Genomic DNA, 26,926 nt, shown 5'->3' with positions numbered 1-26,926 from the left:
AGAAAAAACCCCCCACACATATTAGGTATCGCCGCGTCCGTAATGACCAGCTCTATAAATATATCACATGATCCACCCTGTCCGATAAATACCATTAAAAATAAATTGTAAAAAAAAAGCAATTTTTGTCACCTTACATCACAAAAAGTGCAACACCAAGTGATCAAAAAGGCGTATGCCCCCCAAAATAGTCACCTCATCCCGCAAAAAATGAGCGCCTACCTAAGCCAATCGCCCAAAAAATTAAATAAACTATGGAGACACTAAAGCATGATTTTTTTTGGTTCAAAAATGAAATCATTGTGTAAAACTTACATAAATAAAATAAAAGTAGACATATTGGGTATCGCCGCGTCCGTAATAACCTGCTCTATAAAAATATTACATTACCTAACTCCGCAGGTGAATACCGTAAAAATTCTTTTTTTTAAACGGTGTAGAAAAAGCTATTTTTTGTCACCTTACATCACAAAAAGTGTAATAGCAAGCGATCAAAAAGCCATACGCACGCCAAAATAGTGCCAATCAAACAGTCATCTCATTCCGAAAAAAACGAGCCCCTACACAAGACAGTCACCCAAAAAATAAATAAAACTATGGCTTTCAGAATGTGGAGACGCTAAAGAATCTTTTTTTTTTTTTAAATGCTTTGTTAAAACTTAAACAAATTACCAAAAAAAGTGGTAGTCATATTTGGTATTGCCGCGTCCGCGACAACCTGGTCTATAAAAATTCCACATGATCTAACCTGTCAGATGAATGTTGTAAATAGCAAAAAATAAAAACGGTGCCAAAACAGCTATTTCTTGTTACCTTGCCTCACAAAAAGTGTAATATAGAGCAACCAAAAATCATATGTACCCTAAAATAGTACCAACAAAACTGCCACCCTATCCCGTAGTTTCCAAAATGGGGTCACTTTCTTTGGAGTTTCTACTCTAGGGGTGCATCAGGGGGGCTTCAAATGGGACATGGTGTCAAAAAACCAGTCCAGCAAAATCTGCCTTCCAAAAACCGTATGGCATTCCTTTCCTTCTGCGCCCTGCCGTGTGCCCGTACAGCAGTTTACGACCACATATGGGGTGTTTCTGTAAACTACAGAATCAGAGCCATAAATATTGAGTTTTGTTTGGCTGTTAACCCTTGCTTTGTAACTTGAGAAAATTTATTCAAATGGAAAATCTGCCAAAAAAGTTAAATTTTGAAATGTTATCTCTATTTTCCATTAATTCTTGTCGAACACCTAAAGGGTTAACAAAGTTTGTAAAATCAGTTTTGAATACCTTGAGGGGTGTAGTTTGTAAAATGGGGTCATTTTTAGGTAGTTTTCTATTATGTAAGCCTCACAAAATGACTTCAGACCTGAACTGGTCCTGAAAAAGTGGGTTTTAGAAATGTTTTGCGTCTTAACCTCTTGTAACGTCCCCAAAAAATAAAATGGCATTCCCAAAATGATCCAAACATGAAGTAGACATATGGGGAATGTAAAATAATAACTATTTTTTGAGTTATTACTATCTATAATAAAAGTAGAGAAATAGAAATTTGCAAATTTGCTAATTTTTAATTTTTTTTAGTAAATTTTGTATTTTTTTATAAATAAAAATGATTATTTTTACTCCATTTTACCAGTGTCATGCAGTACAATTTGTGACAAAAAAACATTCTTAGAATGGCCTGGATAAGTAAAAGTGTTTTAAAGTTATTCACACATAAAGTGACACTGGTCAGATTTGCAAAAAATGGCCTGGTCCTTAAGGTGAAAATTAGCCCGGTCCATAAGAGGTTAGGTTAGGGCTTTTGGTAACACAAGAGTTGGGGTAAAATCAACTTGTGGCAATCCCAAGAAGCTGCTACTAAATCTGTTTCCTCCACCTGGCACAGAAAAGGCCCATCTCTATTCCCATCCAAATTCCCGTCTTCGGAGCAATAATAGGTACATGGGCAACTGGCCAGTGATGCTGGACGTTTTTTTACTATAAAAAGTAGTAGTGGACACAATGCTTAGCTTGAAGCGGCATTAAGAGGGACCCCACCTGCTTTAAGCGTTCTGACCCCTGTGCTCCAACTCAACCCCATTACAGGCCATGCTTGTACACATAGGCGTGCGCAGCCTATTGCATTAGGGTGTGCACCCTAAAGCACAAGCACACACGCCGCGCACGTGTGTATGTATGTATGTATGTATATATATATATATATATATATATATAAATATATATATATATATATTATAACCACAGATCCTTAACAGTGTGTCAATTTTTATTGTACTAACCTAATACTTAAAAGACAAGCTTTCAAGAGTTTTCCTTTCTTCCTCGGTACTCTTGAGTATTCAGAAACAATCTATTCTTAAGGGTGGGTTCACATCTACGTTATGCCATTCCGTTATAGGTTTCGTTTCAAACGGAATATAACGGAATGGCCAGATGGAATGCAAAATGGAAACCTTTAAGAGGCATTCCGTTTTGCTCTGTCCTAATAGAAGTTTATGAGAAAGCATAACGGATCAGTCTGGGTCCCCTTATGCAAGACGGAAAACAAAGTCCTGTCGACAGAACTTTGTTTTCCGTCTTGCATAACGGGAACCAGATGGATCCGTTTTGATTCCCATAGACTTTTATAATGACGGAGAGCAAACGGAAAGCCTCTTGCAGAGTCTGCACTGTACGAGAGAGATAGCAGTGGCTGTGAAGGGGAAAGTTCCAGAGCACACAATGACAGCCCCAGAGTCTTTCTGCTGCCTGACCAACCGTATGCTTCCACAGCGCCAGCCCAGCCTGCAGGACATCAGAGAGGCCTGGGGTCCACATTACAGCGCTACTACATTTACATTTATTTATCAAAAAGCATCATACATGGCTAAAAACCCCCACATTTTTTACTGTCCCTTTAAGCAAAAGCCAGAATATAATAAAAGACAAAAACAGGCATTAAACGACATTTATAATAAAACAATTTACTTACAAAAGAAGCTATTCAGTCGTCTGCTGTGCCGTCCTCTGCTTGCTTCTGCGGATTCTTTCCCCTCCTTTCTGTCTCTCCTCAGTGCGCAGGCGCACTGTTATGGGGGATCTATGGATGACACACTGTTATGGGGGATCTGTGGATGACACACTGTTATGAGGGATCTGTGCATGACACTGTTATGGGGGATCTGTGGATGACACTGTTATGGGGGATCTGTGGATGACACTGTTATGGGGAATCTGTGGATGACACTGTTATGGGGGATCTGTGGATGACACTGTTATGGGGGATCTGTCGATGACACTGTTATGGGCATCTGTGGATGACGCACTGTTATGGGCATCTGTGGATGACACTGTTATGGGCATCTTTGGATGACACTGTTATGGGCATCTGTGGATGACACTGTTATGGGGGATCTGTGGATGACACTGTTATGGGCATCTGTGGATGACGCACTGTTATGGGCATCTGTGGATGACGCACTGTTATGGGCATCTGTGGATGACACTGTTATGGGCATCTTTGGATGACACTGTTATGGGCATCTGTGGATGACACTGTTATGGGCATCTGTGGATGACACTGTTATGGGCATCTGTGGATGACACTGTTATGGGCATCTGTGGATGACACTGTTATGGGCATCTGTGGATGACACTGTTATGGGCATCAGTGGATGACACTATTATGGGGGATCTGTGGATGACACTGTTATGGGGGATCTGTGGATGACGCGCTGTTATGGGCATCTGTGGATGACGCTGTTATTGGGGCATCTGTGGATGACACTGTTATGGGGGCATCTGTGGATGACACTGTTATGGGGGCATCTGTGGATGACACTGTTATGGGGGCATCTGTGGATGACACTGTTATGGGGGCATCTGTGGATGACACTGTTATGGGGGCATCTGTGGATGATGCACTGTTATGGGGTCATCTGTGGATGATGCACTGTTATGGGGGCATCTGTGGATGATGCACTGTTATGGGGGCATCTGTGGATGATGCACTGTTATGGGGGCATCTGTGGATGACGCACTGTTATGGGGGCATCTGTTGATGACGCACTGTTATGGGGCGATCTGTGGATGACGCACTGTTATGGGGGCATCTGTGGATGACGCACTGTTATGGGGGCATCTGTGGGTGACGCACTGTTATGGGGGCATCTGTGGGTGACGCACTGTTATGGGGGCATCTGTGGGTGACGCACTGTTATGGGGGCATCTGTGGATGACGCACTGTTATGGGGGCATCTGTGGATGACGCACTGTTATGGGGGCATCTGTGGATGACGCACTGTTATGGGGGCATCTGTGGATGACGCACTGTTATGGGGGCATCTGTGGATGACGCACTGTTATTGGGGCATCTGTGGATGACGCACTGTTATGGGGGCATCTGTGGATGACGCACTGTTATGGGGGCATCTGTGGATGACGCACTGTTATGGGGGCATCTGTGGATGACGCACTGTTATGGGGGCATCTGTGGATGACGCACTGTTATGGGGGCATCTGTGGATGATGCACTGTTATGGGGGCATCTGTGGATGACGCACTGTTATGGGGGCATCTGTGGATGACGCACTGTTATGGGGGCATCTGTGGATGACGCACTGTTATGGGGGCATCTGTGGATGACGCACTGTTATGGGGGCATCTGTGGATGACGCACTGTTATGGGGGCATCTGTGGATGACGCACTGTTATGGGGGCATCTGTGGATGACGCACTGTTATGGGGGCATCTGTGGATGACGCACTGTTATGGGGGCATCTGTGGATGACGCACTGTTATGGGGGCATCTGTGGATGACGCACTGTTATGGGGGCATCTGTGGATGACGCACTGTTATGGGGGCATCTGTGGATGACGCACTGTTATGGGGGCATCTGTGGATGACGCACTGTTATGGGGGCATCTGTGGATGACGCACTGTTACGGGGGCATCTGTGGACACTGTTATTAACAGTGCGTCATCCCCAGATCCCCCCATAACAGTATCATCCACAGATCCCCATAACAGTGTCATCCACAGATCCCCATAACAGTGTCATCCACAGATATCCCCTTAACAGTCTATTAAGAGGATATCTGTGGATAGCACTGTTATGGGGGCATCTATGTGGAATCCGACACAGATGCAGGGGGATCTGTGGATGACACTGTTATGTGGGGCCGGGGGGGATCTGTGGATGACACATATATAGCAGCAGCTTGTGCTATATATGTGTCATCATCCACAGATTCCCCCTCATAACAGTGTCCCTAACAGTGACCCCCAACAGTTATTTGAGTTTATTGAGATTTCCATATAATCTGTAGTACAATACAGAAATCCCAGCAGCAGGTCTACACATTTCAGACTACAGAGTCCTTATTCAGCAGTGACGTGTCACATGGCAAGCTGATGGCACTTGACAAAATGTCATTCTTCCCAGAAAAGCCCTCTGAGGTCTGGTCATTAGAGGCCCCCATGCATATTGGTGTATTGTTGGCCAAACCCACTGAGAACATTGGGTTCGGCCAACAGTCTAATGTGTGTCAGCTCTCCACTGACCGATAATGTCGGAGTAGAGATGGATCTGGCGAAATGAATATTTTTGCTCTGTCCTTGTGTTCTCCCAGGAGATAAGCTGCCACCAGAATTGTCTGGCAGTGGCATCCTCCCTTCTGCCCACTGAATACACACAAACTTTTGGCCATTTATGTGCATGGTGGAGTCTGGAGAGGTAGCTGTCAGCCCAACGATCGTTAGTTCAACAACTATTACATGTGTATAGCCACCCTAGGGGGTTAATAAAGTTAGTTTTTGTTTTGCTATAGGACGCAAGTATTCTTGACCCAGGGGAAGATGGGATTAAGAAGCCCCAGATTGACAGCAACAAGGCCAACAATTACAAGATTGTAAAAGAGGTAAAGGGTTTATTTAATTTGATAACATAATGTGAGGTATTTATTTATTTCTAGGGGTGCAGACCTCTGTGTAGCCATGGTTACAGACTACAAACACGCTGTGCAGTCTGATCCTGGAACTTCTCTGCCTTGTCTTCCTGGTCATCTACAGACAGTAGAAGAGGACGCAGAAGGAGTGAAGTAACACGGCTGCAGGATCAGACTACACATAGGGATGGTTTCTAGTCTATAACCATGGAGGCACTTAGGTCTGTGTAAGAGCTGTATACACTAAATGGTAAGAAAACCTCGCCCGATCCCCTGCGCCTGCTGTTCCCCTGGCCCAACACACAGGAAATGGCTTGCAATGACTGTGGCTGGCTGGATGATTAGCTAAGCAGTCCAAGCAAGTTCCTGTATGTTGAGCTTGGGAGCAGGAGGTAGAATCTCGATGCCAATCACAATGTAACTGTATGTCTTTGTTAAGTTAAGGGTGCCAAACTATGCCGATGCAAAGGAAAAAAATATTTTCAAAAGCTTTTATTGTTAAAGGGGTTGTCTGGGTTCAGAACTGAATACAGACATATCCCCTCCTTCACCCAGGCAGCCCCTCTGATATGAGTATCGGAGCATTTCATGCTCCAGTGCTCTTCCTTGCCCTGCGTTATACAGAACAGGGCATGGGAGAGCACTGGAGCATGAGGGCTTTTTTGTTTACAAGCTTACACTGCTAGGCGGAGGCTAAAGCCTGTCCATTAGTGCCGGTGATGTCACCGGGAACACTGCTAGGTGGAAACCTCCACCTAGCAGAGACCCGGTATGTCACCGGATCTGCTGAAAAAGCCATTTCCCTGCTCAATTCATCGCAGGGCAAGGGAGAGCTCCGATGCTCATCTCAGAGGGGCTGTCTGTGTGAAGGGGATATGTCCAGGTTCAGCTCTGAAACCGGACAACCCCTTTAAAAGTAATAAAACATAATGAAAACTTTATAAATTTGGCATTGTTTTAATCATACTGAAGAATAAGGTTGTCATGTCATTTAAAGTATTGTACACCCCTGGGGGCATTTTGGGCAGACTGCTCCGTGTTGCCGGAGATTCAAGAGGTTCCTTCTTCATGGCCCCCTAGGCTGCTGCAGCACCCAGGTTTCCCCATGTCAATATCCAGTTTGATGCGGGTAGCTGCTGCATCCAATGACTAGCTGCAGCGGTAATGTCTCCCATGCATCATGTCACTGGGTCACCGGATGTTGCCTGAGAGGCCCTCAGGGATGAACAACATCTTAAAATGTTTGTCCGGGTTCAGAGTTGAACCCGGACTTGTCCCTTTTTCCCCCCACTCATCCCTTCTGACATGAGCATTGGAGCATTTCAGGGCAAGGGCTGTTTGCTTATAGTTATGACACTGCTAAGCAGAAGCTTCCGCCTAGCAGTGTTCCCGATGTCATCGGCTCTGGGGGCGGGCTTTAGTACTGCCCTAGCCGTTTTACAGGCTAGGGCAGCGCTGAAGCCCGCCCATTAGTGCCGGTCTCACTGCTAGGCGGAAGCCTCTGCTTAGCAGAGACCCGGTACGTCAACGGAGCTGCAGAAAAAGCCCTTGCCCTGTGCTGAACCTCATGAAATGCTCATATCAGAGGGGCCGAGTGGTGGAAGAATTGGATATGTCTGGGTTCAGCTCTCAACCTGAACAACCCCTTTAAGGCCTCATTCACACAACCGTATTTTTGTTTCACATCTGATCCGCATTTTTTGCAGATCAAATGCGGACCTATTCATTTCAATGGGGCCGCAAAAAATGCAGCACACCGTATGCTCTCTACATCTATATGTCCCTTTCTTAGCCCCGCAAAAAAAAGATAGAACCTGTCCTATTCTTGTCCATTTTGAGGACATGAATAGACATTGTTACAATGGGTCTGCAAAAAACAAAACAAAAAAAAATAAACGACGAAACACAGACATCACATTCAAGTCATCCGATTTTTCGCAGATCCATGTTTTGCACACCGCAAAATACATTTGGTTGTGTGAATGCACCTTTAAGCTGACACATCAGTCTAATAAAATTTGGTTGCAGGTCTGTGTACCCTTTATGTTTTGTTGTTGCAGATTCTGATCCGGCTGAGTAAGCTTTGTTCTCAGAGCAAGAAGGGTCGCAACCAGCAGCAGCGGCTATTGAAGAACATGGGGGCTCATTTGGTGGTCTTGGATCTGTTGCAGATTCCATATGAGAAGGTCTGTACAGGTTTTGAAAGGACATAGGGAATTTATCTTGTGTTTAAAGAAAGATTCTTGCTGCATTTTTGCAGCATTTCATATAATGTCGAAGAACTTTGCAAGACCACTCCTTTTACTTCTGCCTAGTTTTCATTCTGCTGGCTTTTTGTTACCAGAGACCAAAGCCTGATGGGAGCTCAGGTGACAGCCACACATTTATAGCCAGGTTATTAGTTATAGCCGGGTTATTTATAGCCAGTTTATTGGTTATAGCCGGGTTATTTATAGCCAAGTTATTGGTTATAGCCGGGTTATTTATAACCAGGTTATTGGTTATAGCCAGGTTATTTATAGCCAGGTTATTGGTTATAGCCGGGTTATTTATAGCCAGTTTATTGGTTATAGCCGGGTTATTTATAGCCAAGTTATTGGTTATAGCCGGGTTATTTATAGCCAGGTTATTGGTTATAGCCGGGTTATTTATAACCAGGTTATTGGTTATAGCCAGGTTATTGGTTATAGCCGGGTTATTTATAGCCAGGTTATTGGTTATAGCCAGGTTATTTATAGCCAGGTTATTGGTTATAGCCGGGTTATTTATAGCCAGGTTATTGGTTATAGCCAGGTTATTTATAGCCAGGTTATTGGTTATAGCCAGGTTATTGGTTATAGCCAGGTTATTTATAGCCAGGTTATTTATAGCCAGGCTATTGGTTATAGCCAGGTTATTTATAGCCAGGTTATTGGTTATAGCCAGGTTATTTATAGCCAGGTTATTTATAGCCAGGCTATTGGTTATAGCCAGGTTATTTATAGCCAGGTTATTGGTTATAGCCGGGTTATTTATAGCCAGGTTATTGGTTATAGCCGGGTTATTTATAGCCAGGTTATTGGTTATAGCTGGGTTATTTATAGCCAGGTTATTGGTTATAGCCGGGTTATTTATAGCCAGGTTATTGGTTATAGCCAGGTTATTGGTTATAGCCGGGTTATTTATAGCCAGGTTATTGGTTATAGCCAGGTTATTGGTTATAGCCAGGTTATTGGTTATAGCCAGGTTATTGGTTATAGCCGGGTTATTTATAGCCAGGTTATTGGTTATAGCCAGGTTATTGGTTATAGCCAGGTTATTGGTTATAGCCGGGTTATTTATAGCCAGGTTATTGGTTATAGCCGGGTTATTTATAGCCAGGGTTTACTAAATTGACATATCTGTTGCATGGGGCAATCAGCAAAATTTCTGTGCTTTGAATTTTCCGTAACTGAAGTTGAAGACTTGAAATTCCTAACAATTTAAAGGGGTTTTCCTGTCCCATTATGAAATATTTATTTTTCTGCCCAGAGTACCCTAAACACCATAAACACTGTTTTTCATGCCAGCACTTTCCTTCCCCTGTTCTCAGCATCACTGCATCCTGGCAGGATGTTAACATGCAGACCTTCCTGTTCTCATCAACTTCCTGTTTAGTTTGCTGCCGAATCCAGCATACTTTGCACTGTTTCATAATGCTTCATAGGTATATGGGGGAACAATAGGCAGTGTTTGGGGAACTCTAGGACGCAAAGAAAATGTAATTATGGGACTGGAGAACCCCTTTAAGTAAATCTTTTTTTCTACAAAATGTTGTAACAAAAGTGAAGAAATCATGAAATGTAAGAATGTGCTTTAACCCTCTTCAGTATTTTATAGTGTCCTGGGTCTGTGGAAAAGAATTATAATTGAACTAATTTGTCCTAGAAATATTCTTTTTAGACTGATGAGAAAATGAATGAAATTATGACCCTCGCCCACATCTTCCTGCAAAACTTCTGCCGCGGAAATCCTCAAAATCAAATACTTCTCCACAAAAACCTGAACCTCTTCTTGACTCCGGGGGTAAGTGGGCACACTGCTGGGAGCCTTGGAGCTTTTCAGGTATTATATATAGGCAGATATACTTAAAAAAGGGCAGCTTTTACTCTGTCCGCGCCACTTTTCAGAAAGGGGAATGAAACGGGGGCGTGACAGACAGCTGCAACAAATTCTTCTTAATTTACGCCAGTGTTCTGGTGCAAATGAAGCCGGAAGTCTGCGGCAGCTCAGAGCTAGGGTAGATTTCTGTTTAGCCTGGACTCCAGATTCGTTTTACCTGCACTAATACATTGTAACAAACTATAAAGACGAGAGAGAGAAGTGTGTGCTGCTGACGTGTTTGCCTCACAGAGGATTGTCTACACTGGATACAACTGTAGCAACCTCTGAGCTGTGAATAAAATATGTCTGTATTAGTCTACTTTCACATTAGCGTTTTTTGCGGATCCGTCATAGATCTGCAAAAACGCTTCCGTTACAATAATACAACTGCATGCATCCGTCATGAACGGATCCGGTTGTATTATGTCTTCTATGATAGCCATGACGGATCAGTTTTGAACACCATTGAAAGTCAATGGGTGATGGATCCATTTTCTATTGTGCCAGATATTGTCAGAGAAAACAGATCCGTCCCTATTGACTTACATTGTGTGCCAGGATAAATCCGTTTGGCTCTGCTTCATCTGGCTGACAGCAAAACACTGCAGGCAGTGTTTTGGTGTCCGCCTCCAGAGCGGAATGGAGACTGAACTGAGGCAAACTGATGCATTCTGAACAGATCCTTTTCCATTCAGAATGCATTAGGGCAAAACTGATCCGTTTTGGACCGCTTGTGAGAGCCCAAGACGGATCTCACAAACGGAAAGCCAAAAACGCTAGTGTTAAAGTAGCCTTAGGGTCCATTCACACGTCAGTGGTGTATTGCGGATCCGCAATTCACCCGGCTGGCACCCCCCATAGAACTGCCTATTCTTGTCCGCAATGGCAAACGGATGCGGACCCTTTTGCGGATACGGATGCGGACCCTTTTGCGGACGTGTGAATGGACCGTTAGTTGTAAAAAAAATTTTTTTACATAGATTTACTGTGATTTCTAAAGACTGGACGAGTCCGAGATTTGTATCTTGTATTTCGAAAGTGTTGCATGGTTAGAAACCGGAGAAGAGGCCGTAGTGTTTTGCTCCAAAACTAGTGCAGACACGATGGGGTTAACGTTTCACTGTGTTCCTTGTGCAGCTTCTGGAAGCCGAGACGATGCGGCACATCTTTATGAACAATTACCACTTGTGCAATGAGATCAGCGAGCGTGTCGTCCAGCACTTTGTGCACAGCGTGGAGACTCACGGCCGCCATGTTGAATACCTGCGGTTTCTGCAAACCGTAGTAAAAGCGGACGGGAAGTACGTGAAGAAATGCCAAGATGTGGTGATGACAGAGGTGAGGGGTCACTGATCAGATTACTTCAGATGGTTCCTCGTGGCACTAGTGATGGTTCCTTCAATGTTAGTTGTAGGGTGAATGTTATTTAAAGAGACAGTTGGAAAAATTTTGTTCAGCCATTCTGATAAAGCTGGGTGAAGCTGATATGGCCGCCATTACAGCTGCAATTGCTTAAATACATATATGGTTGTCTGAAACTTCTCAAGGGGGGTCAGATACCAAACTGATCAGCTTCTTGCCCTGGGAGAAGTTTTTAGACAAGGAGTTGCTTTCATTATCCAACCCCCTTAAAGGGGTTGTCCCATAAAAAATATTTTACAGTTTTCAATAAAATTTGTTTGTATAGCCCCATCTGCTGTTCTTTTTTGTCCTGCTCACTGAGAAGGCCGCACATGCTCAGTTTCATCCTTCAACTGCCTCCTGAGCTGTGATAGGGAGAGCTGAGACACGCCTCCTGAGCTGTGATAGGGAGAGCTGAGACACGCCTCCTGAGCTGTGATAGGGAGAGCTGAGACATGCCTCCTGAGCTGTGATAGGGAGAGCTGAGACACGCCTCCTGAGCTGTGATAGGGAGAGCTGAGACACGCCTCCTGAGCTGTGATAGGGAGAGCATGGACACGCCTCCTTAGCTGCAGTAGAAAAGACACTCCCCTTGAGCTTTCAGCTTAATTGAAATCTAGCAGAGCAGTGACTGGGGAGATCTCAGGACCCATGTGGGGTACAGGGCTGGTTTGAGCTTTGTTGGAAAGAGATGGTCATGTACTATATGATGTCTGATTTTCATTTTTTACATTAATCAAAGGATAACCCATTTAAGGCTGGGTCTTCATGGTCTGTGATACGACCGAAGATGACTGTGTGCCAGAGCAGCCATTGAACTGAATGGATTCGCAGCATGACTCGCAAGTTATCGCAACCCCAGAATCCCCCAAAAAGTAATCACTGCTGGATTTTTTGAGATTCTGAGTCATGATAAATTGCAATTCACAATGTGACCCCATTCAGTTCAATGGCTCCTCTGCTATATAGCGATTTTTGAGTGTGCAAAAAGTGTTGCGCCTATAATAACTGTCTAGCCCCAGCCTTAGATAAATACAGGGTGAAGCCGTGGTAAGCTTTTTTATTAGAATCCAGCTTTCCTAAGATCCAGAATGGCGAATCCGTCTAGTTTACCAGAAATATTAGGACACTGATGTATCATTGGACAGTTAAGCAAGTTTGCCTTTTGGGGTTCCAGGAAAGCTGAGTGGACCATTTAAAGCCTAGGTCGATTGTATTTTAAAGGGGTGTCCCATCTTATCAAGTGACAGCCTATCCCTAGAAAATGTCCCATACCAATCCTGAGGTTGAAGAGGACACAGCACTGGTGTAGTAGCCAGACTGACACTAAATCAGCACTGCGTCCCCATCATCTTCAGGATCAGAGGTCGGACCCCCACTAATCATGAAGTGATGGCATATACAGCTATATCCTCCTCATTATAGGTGAGGTTATGGGCCTGTAGAAGATATAGTTCTGCATTCTCGGGGTTCTGGGAAAGCCGGGTGGCTAAATTTCCAGACAGTCGGTGTCTGCGTCTCGACATGTAAGTTGAGCAGGACACCCTGTTCCTTGAGCGATTAGCTGAGGGAGTTGTCGGAAAGCGATGACTTTCACTGTGAAGACACTTTGCAGCCTCGTCCTTGGAGTGACAAGGAATATTCAGCCACTTTGACATAAAGACTTGCTAGCAATTAAGATGACTGACACCTGACACCAGATATCACGTACCGATACGCTTAATAGACCGTCATAGCCTTTTTTTTTTTTTTAAAGAAAGATTAAATGTCGTTTTTCTGCAAACGTTTCTGTATCGGATGTAGACAAAGGACGAGGAGAGAAATCAAGCTAATGAGTCAAGTCGCGAACAAAAAACACAGCGAATTGCCAGAACTTTTGAGCGAGAATTGAAAACTTCTTACAAGAGTAACCTTTGTTGGGCAGAAAATTCTTTTCTCAACCTTTTCATTTGGCGATGAAGGTTTTTTCCCCCCCTTTTAACTATTACGAGACTCACATTTACATAACAATTCCCGACCATTAGTGTTCGTACGGCTTTGTCTGCTGCTCGGGGGAGAAGTCTCTTCATTGTTAGGGGTGTATCACTCAATTCTCTCCATTTCAGACCAGTAGAAATTGTGCTCTACTTTTAATTGGGATAATTGACTCATTCAAAGTTTTATCTATTCCTGGAAAAGCTGGGTGGCCGACAATATGGCCATTATTAAGGCCCCAGCAGAGCTTGAAGTCCTGACGAGTCTCATCGTCTAAGCAGGCAGATAGGCTGGGTTACTTCTGCCGTTGGACCGTTAATGGTGGGCACTGTGGTTGTCACCCAGGTATAACTGAGAAACAGCAAGTTCTGCAGCTATGGGGAAAATAATGCAGAAACAGGATAGTTGAATTGGGAAAGCTGGGTGAGAAGCTATATGACTGTCTTTAACATTCTAGAGATACAACCCCAGGACACATATCGCTTTCTAAGCGAGGAAGATAGACTGAACTGTAGAAAAGCTGGGTGACTGCTTCATTTAGAGTGTGATTGGCAGTCAGATTGGCTGTCACTCAGCTTTCCCATGAACGGACATAAACAGCAAGGTAGGCAGCTATGGTGGCGTTAGGTGGTGACGTATCATATAACTAGGCACATTTGCCACCCAGGACTCTGGAAAAGCTGTGTGGATAACCCCATGCAGGCGCCAGAAATGCCTTTTCGGAATATTTAAGTCTTTTAAGTGATATCTATTTGTGGGAAAGCTGGGTGCAAAGCAATATGGCCTCCATTAGGTCTCTGACAGTCCTGACAATTTGTCTATAGATACATCCCAGGGCATACCGTATATCACAGCGCTCCAGCTTGTCTGAAACTACAACTCCCAGAATCCTCTTTTCACTTCTGTGCGAGTTACAAGAACAGCCGAGGAAGCATGCATGCTGGGAGTTGTAGTTTCACAGCAGCTGGAGTGCCGAAGGTTGCTGAACTGTAGTAAAGCTGGGTGGTAGCTGAGGTTGGAGGTGTATCTGGTTGCCATCCATCTTTGCCAAGAACAGATATAAACTGAGAAACTTAAAGTCATGCAGATTCAGTGAAGTGGGGGCTTACAGGAACAGAAGCAGATTCGTCATCCAGGGTCCTGAAAAAGTTGGGTAGATATGTTTGAGTCTATTAATGAAGCTTACTGTGCTGACATCAGCCATTGTCTGTCTTAAAGGGGTCCTGACATTGCTCCTGACACGTCGGATGTAGTAACTAATTTTATTTCCTAGTGATAGCAACTTATCTCGTCATTAGTTCCTGTTCCTCTGTTATTCCTTCAGGAAATGTATGAATAATTTGACAACTGGAAATTGCCATCTCCCTTGCCAACAGGTTGTGTCTGTACAGATTCTGAAACAGTCCGCACTGATCGGGCAGTGCTAAGCGTTGGTGGGGATACACCACATTGACTAAGGGAATGGTAATACCCAGTATCGGCACAGTACAGAGATGCTCCCCAATTGTTATGTCTTGGGGGATTGTGCAAAAACTTGATGTTCCCCAACTTAACAGCCATTGAAGTACTCAAAGGGCTCTTTATCTATCCTTCATAAACGGAGTAGGGATGCAGTAGTCATCTAGGACTCTGGGAAAGTTGTGTGATGACCTGCGTGGGCAGTTGGAAGCGCTGATATCTAGTCTATTGTTTTTCTGTGTTGCAGCTGATCAATGGCGGTGAGGATGTGCTCATTTTCTACAACGATCGTGCTTCGTTCCCTATCCTCCTACAAATGATGTGCTCAGAGCGGGATCGGGCAGATGAGAGTGGACCCCTGGCATATCACATCACTCTGGTGGAGCTGCTGGCGGCGTGCACTGAGGGCAAGAACGTCTATACCGAAATCAAGTGCAATTCGCTCCTGCCCCTGGATGACATCGTCAGGGTGGTGACACATGATGACTGCATACCAGAGGTAGGAGTCCATACCTATAAGGACCTGTTCACATTATGTGATGCTTAGGACTCCTGATGTACTGTATGTCTCTGACTGGAGGCTGCTGTATAGGCATACAGTGGGATACATCTCCATAGAGCCCCGTTCCCCTCTCACCACAGTAGATGCCAGTTTTGGACTCCCAAGCACATTACCTCTTTAAAGTAATCTTGTCCCTCTGCCCAGGGCCAGAGCTGCCACTTGCACACAGAAGCCCCCGGAAACTCCACTGAACTGCTTTGTTATGTGGATCTACAGGTGCATCTCAAAAAATGAGAATATCATCCAAAAGTCAATTTATTTCAGTAATTTAATTCAAAAAGTGAGCCGTATATATTCTATAGATTCATTGCACACAGTGATCTATTTCAAGAGTTTATTTCTTTTTCGTTGATGATTATGGCTTACAGCTAATGAAAACCCAAAAGTCAGTATTTCAGTAAACTAGAATATTATATAAGGCCAATTAAAAAATTGTGTTAAGCCATGCGTGGTCTACAGCCCTATTCCATCCCTTTTTTGAGCTGTATACTGACGTAGTTCAGCCAGATGGAGGCCAAAAGGTCACTATCTTACTACTGAGCCATATGAACAGATTTAGTGTGTATGTCGAGAGGTATTCTGAGGCCACTTTCACATGACCTTATCGAAATCCTTCTGTATTCCACGCGGATTCTGGTTGATATACCATCATCAGTATTGCTTCAGTAATTCATCCGGATTTACATGCGTATTACTTCCTTCCTGCATTTTTGATGCACTCTCATAGGCTAGTATGGGTGTATTTGAAAGCAAACACTCAAAACTATGACATGCTGTGGATTTTAAATACTGACGGAATATAAATATACCACCATTTAAATAGCCCTATTCCATTAACATTAGCAGCGGATTTCGGTACACAAAAACGTCACAATATATGTATGTGAAAGAGGTCGTACACATTAAATGTAAATGTACGAGATGTGAACGGGCACCAAGACACAGCATATATGATCATGTCACATTGCAGTGGTGTCTAAGTATTAAAGAGAACCTGGGAACCTAGGAATGCTCCTATCCTGTTCGTTACTCCGATCACTGGTCTCATGTAAAGGTCTCTGGACTTTTGAGTTCAGTTGTAGTGACTGACAGATATCTATGTATGCACATGGCTGTTGCCCGGCCGTGCCTGTAATGCAGCCTGCAAACAGCGGGTCCGCAATATATGGGCATCGGCCGTGTACACCCCACATCACGGATATGGACCCATTAACTTGAATGGTTCCACAAACCGGAAGGTCAGTATGGTTCAGAGGCACAGAACCCCACAGAAGTATGGCGTGATAGATAGATCTGTCTTTTAGGCCTCATGCACACGACCGTATGTATTTTGCGGTCCGCAAAAAAGGAATCTGCAAAAAATACGCATGACGTCCGTGTGCATTCCATATTTTGCGGAACGGAACAGCTGCCCCTAATAGAACGGTACTATCCTTGTCCGTAATGCAGACAATAATAGGACATGTTCTATTTTTTTGTGGAACGGAAATACGGACATATGGAAACGGAATGCACACTGAGTAGCTTCCGTTTTTTTGCGGACCCATTGAAATGAATGGTTCCGCATACGGTCCGCAAAAAGAAACGGAACGGACACGGAAAGAAAATACATTTGTGTGCATGAGCCCTCATAATTCTTTCTGATAATGATTATATTGTTCTCTTTTCTCAGGTGAAAATCGCCTACGTGAACTTTGTCAACCATTGTTACGTGGACACAGAGGTGGAAATGAAGGAGATCTATACCAGCAACCACATCTGGAAATTGTTTGAGAATTTTCTGGTTGACATGGCTCGAGTGAGTTGTAGAGAAAAAATAGATGGTCGCAAATCAGCAATTCTGTAATAGTTTTTTTCGGGGTTGTCCTCATGGCGTTTACCGTGCAGTATAAATGATGCCATATCTCTATTCTGTGGGTTGGTATTATTAAGGGGACATCAATTGTACACTTTTTACTACTTTTGCACAATAAAAACATTTTATTGTGTCAGCATGTTTTGAGACCTATAACATTTTGATTTTACTGTCGACGGGGCTGTATGAGGGCTTTTTTATAGATTTTTTTTTATTGATTGATTTTTTTTGCAAGGCAGGTTAAATATAAAATAGTTATTGCATTGTTTTTCTGTTTTGCTTTGTTGTTTTTTTTGTTGCAGATTTCACCATATGGGATGTATAATATGAATGTTTTATTTTTTAACTTGTAACCTAAACCACTGCGGTTGGTGCAGGCTCAGCGCCTGGACCTGCTTTATCCCTCCACTGTCATTGTTTGGCGCTTTGCATTAGGGCCCATCATCCAGTACACGTACTTATGGTCCATGACAGGAAGGGGTAAAATCAATTTTTACCATAAAGGGAACTTTATGAAGTTCTTTATGAAGAACAAATCAAAGTAAGGATTTTCTTTTGTGTCCTCAGCTCCTATGCACAGCCTTTTGTCTCCATGGTTACAGACTACAAACAACCTTATGTAGTCTGACTCCAGTTAGGCTTCCTTGTATCTGTCCACTGCTGTCCTTGTATGCAGTCGGGACAGTCCACTGTTAAAGGTGTTGTGTAGGTGTTTAATATTGATGACCTATCCACAGCCGTACACTGTATAGTGGCTGTGCTTGGTACTGCATCTCCACTCCTTCACTTAAATGGGACTGAGCTGCGCCTAGGCCATGTGACCGATGAACCTGATGTCACTGGCCTTCAAACAGCTGATTGGCCATCAATATGAAAATCTCTGACAACCCCTTTAAATAACTGTGTCAATAGCCCAAACTTCTCTCCTGTCATGGTAGCTTGTTACCATGTAACATGTGTCTGGAGTCTACGCTGGTTATACTTCCACTTTTTCTGATTTTGAATGCAATCATCACTTACTCTAGTTACACCCAAAGCTGAATTCTTCTGTCTGCCTCTTGGACTCTGTTAACGTGCTCTTCGTACCTTATACACTAAATCTCGTACTGTGCAGACACTGTATCAGCTACAATACCAAACAGCAAGTAAAATTAGAGCTAAGGCTAGGTCTACACGGCGACGTGTCGCGTGACAGATAGGGCACAACTACACTGCAACATTTGTCTCGCGACATTTTGTCGCACCAATGTCGCGCGACAATTTTTATAATGATAGTTTATGGTGTCGCAAAGCGACATGCTGCGACGCGACAGTCGCAGAAAAATCCATCTCGAATGGATTTTTTTGCGACTGTCGCAGTCGCAGCATGTCGCAGTGCGACACCATAGACTATCATTATAAAAATTGTCGCGCGACATTGGTGCGACCAAATGTCGTCGTGTAGACCTAGCCTAACAGAAACCAGCTGAATGCTAAGTGCAGCTTTGGCTGTGATTAGAGTAGTAGATGTGATATACAGTATGTCAAGATAAATAAGCTGTATTCGATTTCTTCCTGACATTTGCACTGCATACATAGACATTACTCTGTTTATCCTGATAGGTATGTAATACGACCACTGACCGCAAGCACGCAGACACGGCGCTGGAGAAGTACGTCACCGAGGCTGTAATGAACATTGTCAGCGGCTTCTTCAACTCTCCATTTTCTGATAACAGCACAAGCCTGCAGGTGAGAGAAGGTACCGGGGTGGAGAGGAGGCAGCCTTTAGCTTTAAAGAGGTATTCCGGTTATTACAAGTTATTGCCTATCCACAGTCGGGCATGCAAAATGCCGCTCCATTCATCTCTATGGGAGTTCTGGGAATAGCAGGGTGCTGTGCTCGCTATCTCAGGGACTCGGCAGTGAGCATGCTCGACCTGCTGCTTTGTTCATTTTGGTGGGGACAGAGAAGTACGGGGTCCCCGTTCTTGTGATCAGCGGGGGTCCCAGCGGTAGGATCCCCACCAATCTAATAGTCCATCCCTTATACTCAGGATAAATTTTAACAACCGGAGTATCCCTTTAATATCCAAATTCCCTCTTTATGATTGCACATTTCACTTACTTAGGAGGTTGTGCTTATGAACAGCAACCTCTGTGAAAAGCAACACTGTAAAGTATGGGGGAGAGAGCAGCTTGAAGTTTTGATAAAGCAGCAGAAGGGAGGGGGTTTAGGCTTCCTTTGACTCCAATAGATATTGCAACTAAGCTAGAGTTCCTGAGCATACTGTTCTGTAATGGAGCAGAGCTGCAGGGTACAGTATGGAGTACTGTTTAAAAATGTGCAATACTAAGACATCTTGTGTGACTGCGATGTGACAGTTTCCCATACTGCCAGTTTTACATGCTGGCCAAAGGACTTATATTACAGTGCCTTGTATGAGGGTGACGTCCACCTGAAGGGGTTAATCTGTCACACATCACCCAGTGGCTGAATTTCCTCATCCATTGATCCGCTATCATTGCACTTTCGCGGCTCCTCACATTATCATTTCCCTCCTGTCCCCTCGCTCTCTCTGCCCGTCAGCCCCGCGTTTAGGGACGATTGCTCATTTCGTTTGTGAGTTAGCGTGAGGCGGTCGGCGATCATTGTTAGCAGCAGTAATTGTCCATGCTTTCACATTACGATGGGTGATTTATTGAATCTAGGCGACATTCAAATAAATTCAGGGCCACGGCGGTTAGTGGATTAATGAAAAGATGGACGCATCCATCAAGAGCAGGAACGTGCTCCCCAAATACAGATACTCACTAAAGGTGCGCCAATCTGTACCTGATTATCAGGCGAAGGGCGAAGACCAGTCAATACCGAGAGAAGGAAGAAAGGTGCCTAGTGCTGTCCATGTACCCAAGAGGGCTTAGATACTCCGTTCACTGTGATAGTATCTAGTATTGTCCATATTCCAAAGAGGGCTTAGATACTCCGTTCACTGTGATAGTATCTAGTATTGTCCATATTCCAAAGAGGGCTTAGATACTCCGTTCACTGTGATAGTATCTAGTATTGTCCATATTACAAAGATGGCTTAGATACTCCGTTCACTGTGATGGTATCTAGTATTGTCCATATTCCAAAGAGGACTTAGATACTCCGTTCACTGTGATAGTATCTAGTATTGTCCATATTCCAAAGAGGGCTTAGATACTCCGTTCACTGTGATGGTATCTAGTACTGTCCATATTCCAAAGAGGGCTTAGATACTCCGTTCACTGTGATGGTATCTAGTACTGTCCATATTCCAAAGAGGGCTTAGATACTCCGTTCACTGTGATGGTATCTAGTACTGTCCATATTCCAAAGAGGGCTTAGATACTCCGTTCACTGTGATAGTATCTAGTATTGTCCATATTCCAAAGAGGGCTTAGATACTCCGTTCACTGTGATAGTATCTAGTATTGTCCATATTCCAAAGAGAGCTTAGATACTCCGTTCACTGTGATAGTATCTAGTATTGTCCATATTACAAAGATGGCTTAGATACTCCGTTCACTGTGATGGTATCTAGTATTGTCCATATTCCAAAGAGGGCTTAGATACTCTGTTCACTGTGATGGTATCTAGTATTGTCCATATTCCAAAGAGGACTTAGATACTCCGTTCATTGTGATAGTATCTAGTATTGTCCATATTCCAAAGAGGGCTTAGATACTCCGTTCACTGTGATAGTATCTAGTATTGTCCATATTCCAAAGAGGGCTTAGATACTCCGTTCACTGTGATGGTATCTAGTACTGTCCATATTCCAAAGAGGGCTTAGATACTCCATTCAGTGTGATGGTGCCTAGTACAATCCATATACCAAAGAGGGCTCAGATACACTGTTCAGTGTTACAGTGCCTAGTACTGTCCATATACCCAAGAGGGCTTAGATACTCCGTTCAGTGTAATGGTACCTAGTACTGTCCATATACCAAAGAGGGCTTAATCCGTTCGGTGTTAGAGTGCCTGGTACTGTCCATATACCAAAGGGGGCTTTGCTACACCATTCAGTGTGACGGTGCCTAGTATTGTCCATATATGAAAGAGGGCTTAGATACACCATTTAGTGTGATGGTGCCTAGTATTGTCCATATACAAAAAAGGGCTTAGATGCACCATTCAGTGTGATGGTGCCTAGTACTGTTCATATACTAAAAAGAGCTCAGATCCACTTTTCAGTGTGATGTTGCCTAGTACTGTCCATGATAGGCTTAGATACACTCCTCAGCAGATGGTATCACACATGATAGGCTTAGATACACACATCAGTAGACAGTATCACACATAATAGGCTTAGATACAGTAATTCAGCAGACGGCATCATACGATATGGTTATGATTTTTTAATAATAAAACTAACACAAGAAAAAATCAAATCATTGAAAACCATAACTATATTCTCAGATGGTCTAAATGGCCGTACATATTTCCATCCATCTCCCGGTGAAATAACCTCACACGTAATCGATAAATCACAAATCACTACAACCCCATCAGTCTTCTGAAACACTCCCATCATACACCCAAATTGTTAGATACATGCAAGCTGGAGAGTGTCCCTGGAATGATATATTGTGTGTACAGGTGGGGTGTTCTTTAGTGCAGTATGAGGAAAGAGTAGAACGGCACACCTCTGTGGTGAAGGTGGTGGTATGCAAAGTTCATGCAATAGAAGAGAAGACCACGGCACTCTAGTTGCTGTTTCATTAAATGCTTATTTTTATTATTATTGGAAAGCTCTTTTGATTTTTTTGAACATTTTTATCCATCCAGAGAATAATATTTAGCCACTGGCCAACGTTTGGGTCAAAAATAGACCTTGATCACGGCCTTAGTCATGGTGCAAGACGCCATCCTGACAACATGACTAAGGCCGTGATCAAGGTCTATTGTTGACCCAAACGTTGGCCAGTGGCTAAATATTATGGTCTGGATGGATAAAAAAGTTCAAAAAAATCAAAAGAGCTTTCCAATAATTATAAAAATAAGCATTTAATGAAACAGCGACTAGAGTGCCGTGGTCTTCTCTTCTTTAGTGCAGCGTGAAGAGATATTCCTTCACACGCAGATGGTGTTTTCTTCTTCCTCATCTTCTCTCTCCAGACCCATCAGCCTGTCTTCATCCAGCTCCTCCAGTCAGCGTTCCGAATTTACAACTGCACATGGCCGAACCCGGCACAGAAATCCTCAGTGGAGTCGTGTATAAAAACTCTGGCAGAAGTGGGTGAGTGGGTGAACATCTGCGGTCCATGGCGAGCGCGTCCCCTTCGCCTGCGCCGATCATCATGTGGAGACGCGTCCTCTTGATGTTTAATGGCAGTATGTTCTGCTTATTTCATGTCCGTGCTTCCCCTCATTATGTACATATTGAAGATTGTGACCGGTATAAGTCCAGATTGAGTGGAGAGTTTCAGACTCCGATTAAGCAGAAAAATCCACAGGATCTGAACTCACCCGTAGCGGGGAGCTTCACCCAGAAAAAAGCAAGCCCCCCGTTGTTGATTCTCCTTTTATTCAGTCTGTTCCTGGGAAAGCTGGGTGAATTAATATGGCTGCCATTAAAAGGGTTGTGCCAAGATTTAAACGTATCTCCTATTCACAGGATAGGTAGGTCAGTGTGTGATCAGTGGGGGTCGGGGCATGTGCGCTGCAGCTCCCTTCATCTCTATGGGACTACTGAACATAACTGAGAATAGCACTCCGCTATTTTAGGGTTCATGCACATGTATATTTGGTCCACAAATGCAGACCGTATGTGGGGCCACAAAAGATGCAGACAGCACAGGACATCTGTTCTTGTGATCAGTGGAAATCTCAGTGGTCGGACCCCCACCAATCAGGCACTTAGGGCTCATGCGCACTAAGGTATTTTCTTTCCGTGTCCGTTCCGTTTTTTTTTGCGGAACCATTCATTTCAATGGGTCTGCAAAAAAAACTAAAGTTACCCTGTGTGCATTCCGTTTCCGTATTTCCGTTCCGCAAAAAAATATTACGGAGAAGGCTAGTACTGTTCTAATTGGGACCAACTGTTCCATTCCATAAAATACGGAATGATCACGGACGTCATCCGTATTTCTCGCCCAGTTTCCTTGGGGGACACAGAAGACCTTGGGTATAGCTCATCTCCATAGGAGGCGTGACACTAAGTGAAGACTGTTAAGCCCCTCCTCCACAGCTATACCCTCAGCCTGGAGAGAGAGACTGCCAGTTTTTGCTTAGTGTCCAAGGAGGCAAGACACTCCCTGCTCTGCAGGGCTGGTTTCTCCTTGTTTCAATTTTAGATTTTTACTTTTTTCTTTTTGTTCCAGATCATCAGGGATAACAGAGTCGCACTAGACCTCTCTGTTCTCCCGGGGTTGAGCTGCGCCAGTGCCGGCAACCGCACTGCTGCCTCCCCCACAGAAGGCAAGGTGGACCAGGGCAGCCCAGCTCCCCTGCATCCCGCCAGCGCAAGGGTCGCCCGCACGCCAAGTCCCTCTTCCAGCGTCCTGCCACTACGGTGCCAGTAGCTGAAGGGGCGACCCTGCTGGAATGGACCGAGGGTGAAGACGGCTGTGGTAAGAGAGAGGCTTCTCCAGCCCTACGTCCCCCACTCCCCCACCCTGGTCTCCTGCGTGCCTGACCCCCATACTGGGCCTCTAGTCCCTTGCTGGATCTATGCTGGCCCCTGGGGTGCCGCAGAGCGGCAATCTCCTTCTGCCTCCCCCCCCCCCCCCCCTGCCTGGCTCCCATAGACATGCAGCCAGTGGCTGTCTCCACAGCCAGCTACAGCTCAAGGCCTGAGGCTCCTGACGGCTGTAGAGTAAGGCCTCGCCTCCGGCCGACATTGGATTCGGTGCGGCCGGTCGCCGCAAAAATCTTAGCCCAGGCTCCGCGGCCTGCTAGGCCGCCATTCCGGGTCCCTGACTCTTCCGGCCGGCGGGGTGGACTCCCGCGGCCGGCAAGCCGCCATTCGAGCCCCTGACTCTTCCGGCCGGCGGGGTGGGCTCCCGCGGCCGGCAAGCCGCCATTCGAGCCCCTGACTCTTCCGGCCGGCGGGGTGGGCTCCCGCGGCCGGCTTTGGGCTTGATTTCTATGCAGCAGGCCCCGGCCGACCGTTGGTGCCGGTCGGTGGGGCTCCGCAAATTTTGGCCCAGGCTTCGCGGCGTGCTGGGCCGCAATTCCGACCGGCCCGCAGGGTGGGCACCCGCGGCCGGTTTTGATGCGTCACTCCCCTCAGGTCCCGGTGGTACATACCGGGCGCCGCAAATTTAGACCCCGGCTTCACGGCCCACTAGGCCGCAAAATTCCGGCCTCTGGTAGTGGGGGCGGGAACTTCTCCAGGCGCGAATTCTTCCCGCCGGGAGGTTCCTCCGCCCCCAGGGGATCGCAGCGCCGCCCTCCAGGCCGGATCCATGTTAACCCTTTGGGTACAGGCCGGCTCCCAATGGGCCTGTATGGCTGGCCCCCCCTTTTCCTGACTATCTGTGCCCCTATAGGTGGCCCCCCTTTAGCCTCAGAGAAGCTGTGTTTTTAATAAAAAAAAAAAAAAAAAAAAAAAAAAAATAATAATAATAATAACAGATTTCTATGGACTGCGCAGGACGCTGCAGCCTCATCAGTAGTGCTGCATGTCTGCATGCCCTCTTTCCACAGGTGGCATAGTGTTGCGCTCCCAACCTGCGTCGGTGCTAGGGCATTTCCCTTTTTAGGCGGTTTTCCTGCCCTCTTCCAGGATACGGCGCTGGCCAAGTGCATGCGGCCCTTCTGTAGGCAGCATTCATCATCTCTCCAGTTATGGTGCCTGCCATGTGCATCCCCCCTCTCCTAGGCGGGATACTGCACTCTCCCTGGCTGCCGGCTGGCCATGTGCATGACCCCCTTTTAGGCGGAATACTGCACCTTCACCGGATACGGTGCTGGCCATGTGCATGACCCCCTTCCATAGGCGGAATGCTGCACTCTCACTGGATTCACTGCCGGCCATGTGCGTGACCCCCTTCCATGGGCGGAATGCAGCGTTCTCACTGGATTCGCTGTCGGCCATGTGCGTGACCCCCTTCTCTAGGCGGAACGCTGCACTCTCACTGGTTTCACTGCCGGCCATGTGCGTGACCCCCTTCCATGGGCGGAACGCAGCGCTCTCACTGGATTCGCTGTCGGCCATGTGCGTGACCCCCTTCTTAGGCGGAACGCTACACTCTCACTGGATCTGTTGCCGATCATGTGCATGACCCCCCTTTTTAGGCGGAATACTGCACTCTCACCGGATTCGGTACTGGCTATGTGCACGACCCCCTTCCATAGGCGGAACGCTGCACTCTCTCTGATGTGCTATGATGTACTTATGTACTATGTTACTATGCTGCACTCTCACTTTTCGCTGCCGGCCATAGGCATGACTCAGGCAGCATACATACATCCCTCCGTCTGTGGTTGTTTTCTCGCAGGTACGTTGCTGGCCATGTGCATGTACCCCATACATGGCGGAGTGCTTGCACTCTCGCTGAATCCGCTGTCTGCCATATGCATGACCCCTCTTCCGTGGGCGGTGTATGCACTCTCGCTGGATTCGCTGCCAGCCAGGGGCATGCCTTCCTTCCTCAGGCGACATACACACATTTTCACTGACTGTTTGTCTCTCACCAGTACGATGCTGGCCATGTGTATGACTCCCATACATGGCGGGTGCACGCACTCTCCCTGGATGAGATGCTGGCCATGTGCATTACCCCCCTTTTTTTCTGGGCGGCATGTTACACTCTCACCGGATACCTTGCTGGCCATGAGCATTGCCCTCTAACATGGGTGGAACGCTTGCACTCCCATTGGATACGGTGCTGGCCTTATGCGTGGCCACCCCTCATTCCATGGGCAGAATTTGGCACGCTCATGAGATTCACAGCTGTCCTTTTATGGCTGTGCTGGACTTGTACATGTCCCCCTTCATTGGCAGAGTAGTTGCACTCTCGCTGAGTTCAGTGTTGGGTGTATTATTGCACACTCACTTAATGCTAGGATAACCCTGTGCATGTTCCCCTTTCACTAGGTGGACCTCCTGCGTTCCTGCTGGATTATAGGGTATGTCCTGCTTCTCCGAAGTAGGTACGGCTTTAGGCATCACTCCCTTTTGGGACCGGCCTTTGCACTCTTGCCGACTGCAGTTTGCCTGATACAATTTCCCCCCTTTCGGGGCGGACTGCTTGCGTTCCATCGCATGCTATACTAGGCTTGTGCATAACTCCCTTTCAGGTTGCACTTTGCAATTCCGTAAATGCTGTGGCACTCTGTGGCGAGCCCCCTTTTTCGCTGAATTAACCTTTTTGCAGTGAGCGGACGTTCTTGTGCGTTGTTTGGGCCGTGTATGCCTTCTCCTCCTGTAGGTGGGTTGGCCTTCTCACTGCTTACGGGCTGCTCGTACGTATGCCTCATCTACTTTCTGCGGCATACTTTTGTTTTCTTGGGATACGATGCTTGCCGCAAACCTTGCACTCGTCTCTAAGGAGTTCATTCTGTCCACCTGACCCGGACGGGCTCTACTTGCTCTCTGCTGCACGGAGCTGGGTGGTACTCATTCATTTAGTTGGCCCTTCATCCCAGGGAGTGTTCAGGGTCCTAGATGCGTGCCC

General features: G+C 45.6%; 1 protein-coding gene across 2 annotated transcripts in view; it reads left to right on the top strand.

The window, feature by feature from the left end:
- Nucleotides 1–26,926, top strand: part of ITPR2 (inositol 1,4,5-trisphosphate receptor type 2) — a 347,585-nt gene that overhangs the window by 162,427 nt on the left and 158,232 nt on the right. For both annotated transcript variants that reach the window (XM_040435629.1, XM_040435619.1), the window contains exons 27-34: nucleotides 5,808–5,897; nucleotides 7,985–8,110; nucleotides 9,846–9,968; nucleotides 11,184–11,384; nucleotides 15,127–15,378; nucleotides 17,114–17,239; nucleotides 18,899–19,027; nucleotides 22,422–22,542. In XM_040435629.1, coding sequence (XP_040291563.1) covers nucleotides 5,808–5,897; nucleotides 7,985–8,110; nucleotides 9,846–9,968; nucleotides 11,184–11,384; nucleotides 15,127–15,378; nucleotides 17,114–17,239; nucleotides 18,899–19,027; nucleotides 22,422–22,542 — 1,168 coding nt within the window. The remainder of the gene's footprint in view (nucleotides 1–5,807; nucleotides 5,898–7,984; nucleotides 8,111–9,845; nucleotides 9,969–11,183; nucleotides 11,385–15,126; nucleotides 15,379–17,113; nucleotides 17,240–18,898; nucleotides 19,028–22,421; nucleotides 22,543–26,926) is intronic.

The sequence above is a fragment of the Bufo bufo genome, chromosome 1 (assembly GCF_905171765.1).
Source record: "Bufo bufo chromosome 1, aBufBuf1.1, whole genome shotgun sequence".
NCBI lineage: Eukaryota > Metazoa > Chordata > Amphibia > Anura > Bufonidae > Bufo > Bufo bufo.
The sequence above is the reverse complement of the archived record's forward strand: the minus strand, read 5'-3'. Positions and strand labels throughout refer to the sequence as shown.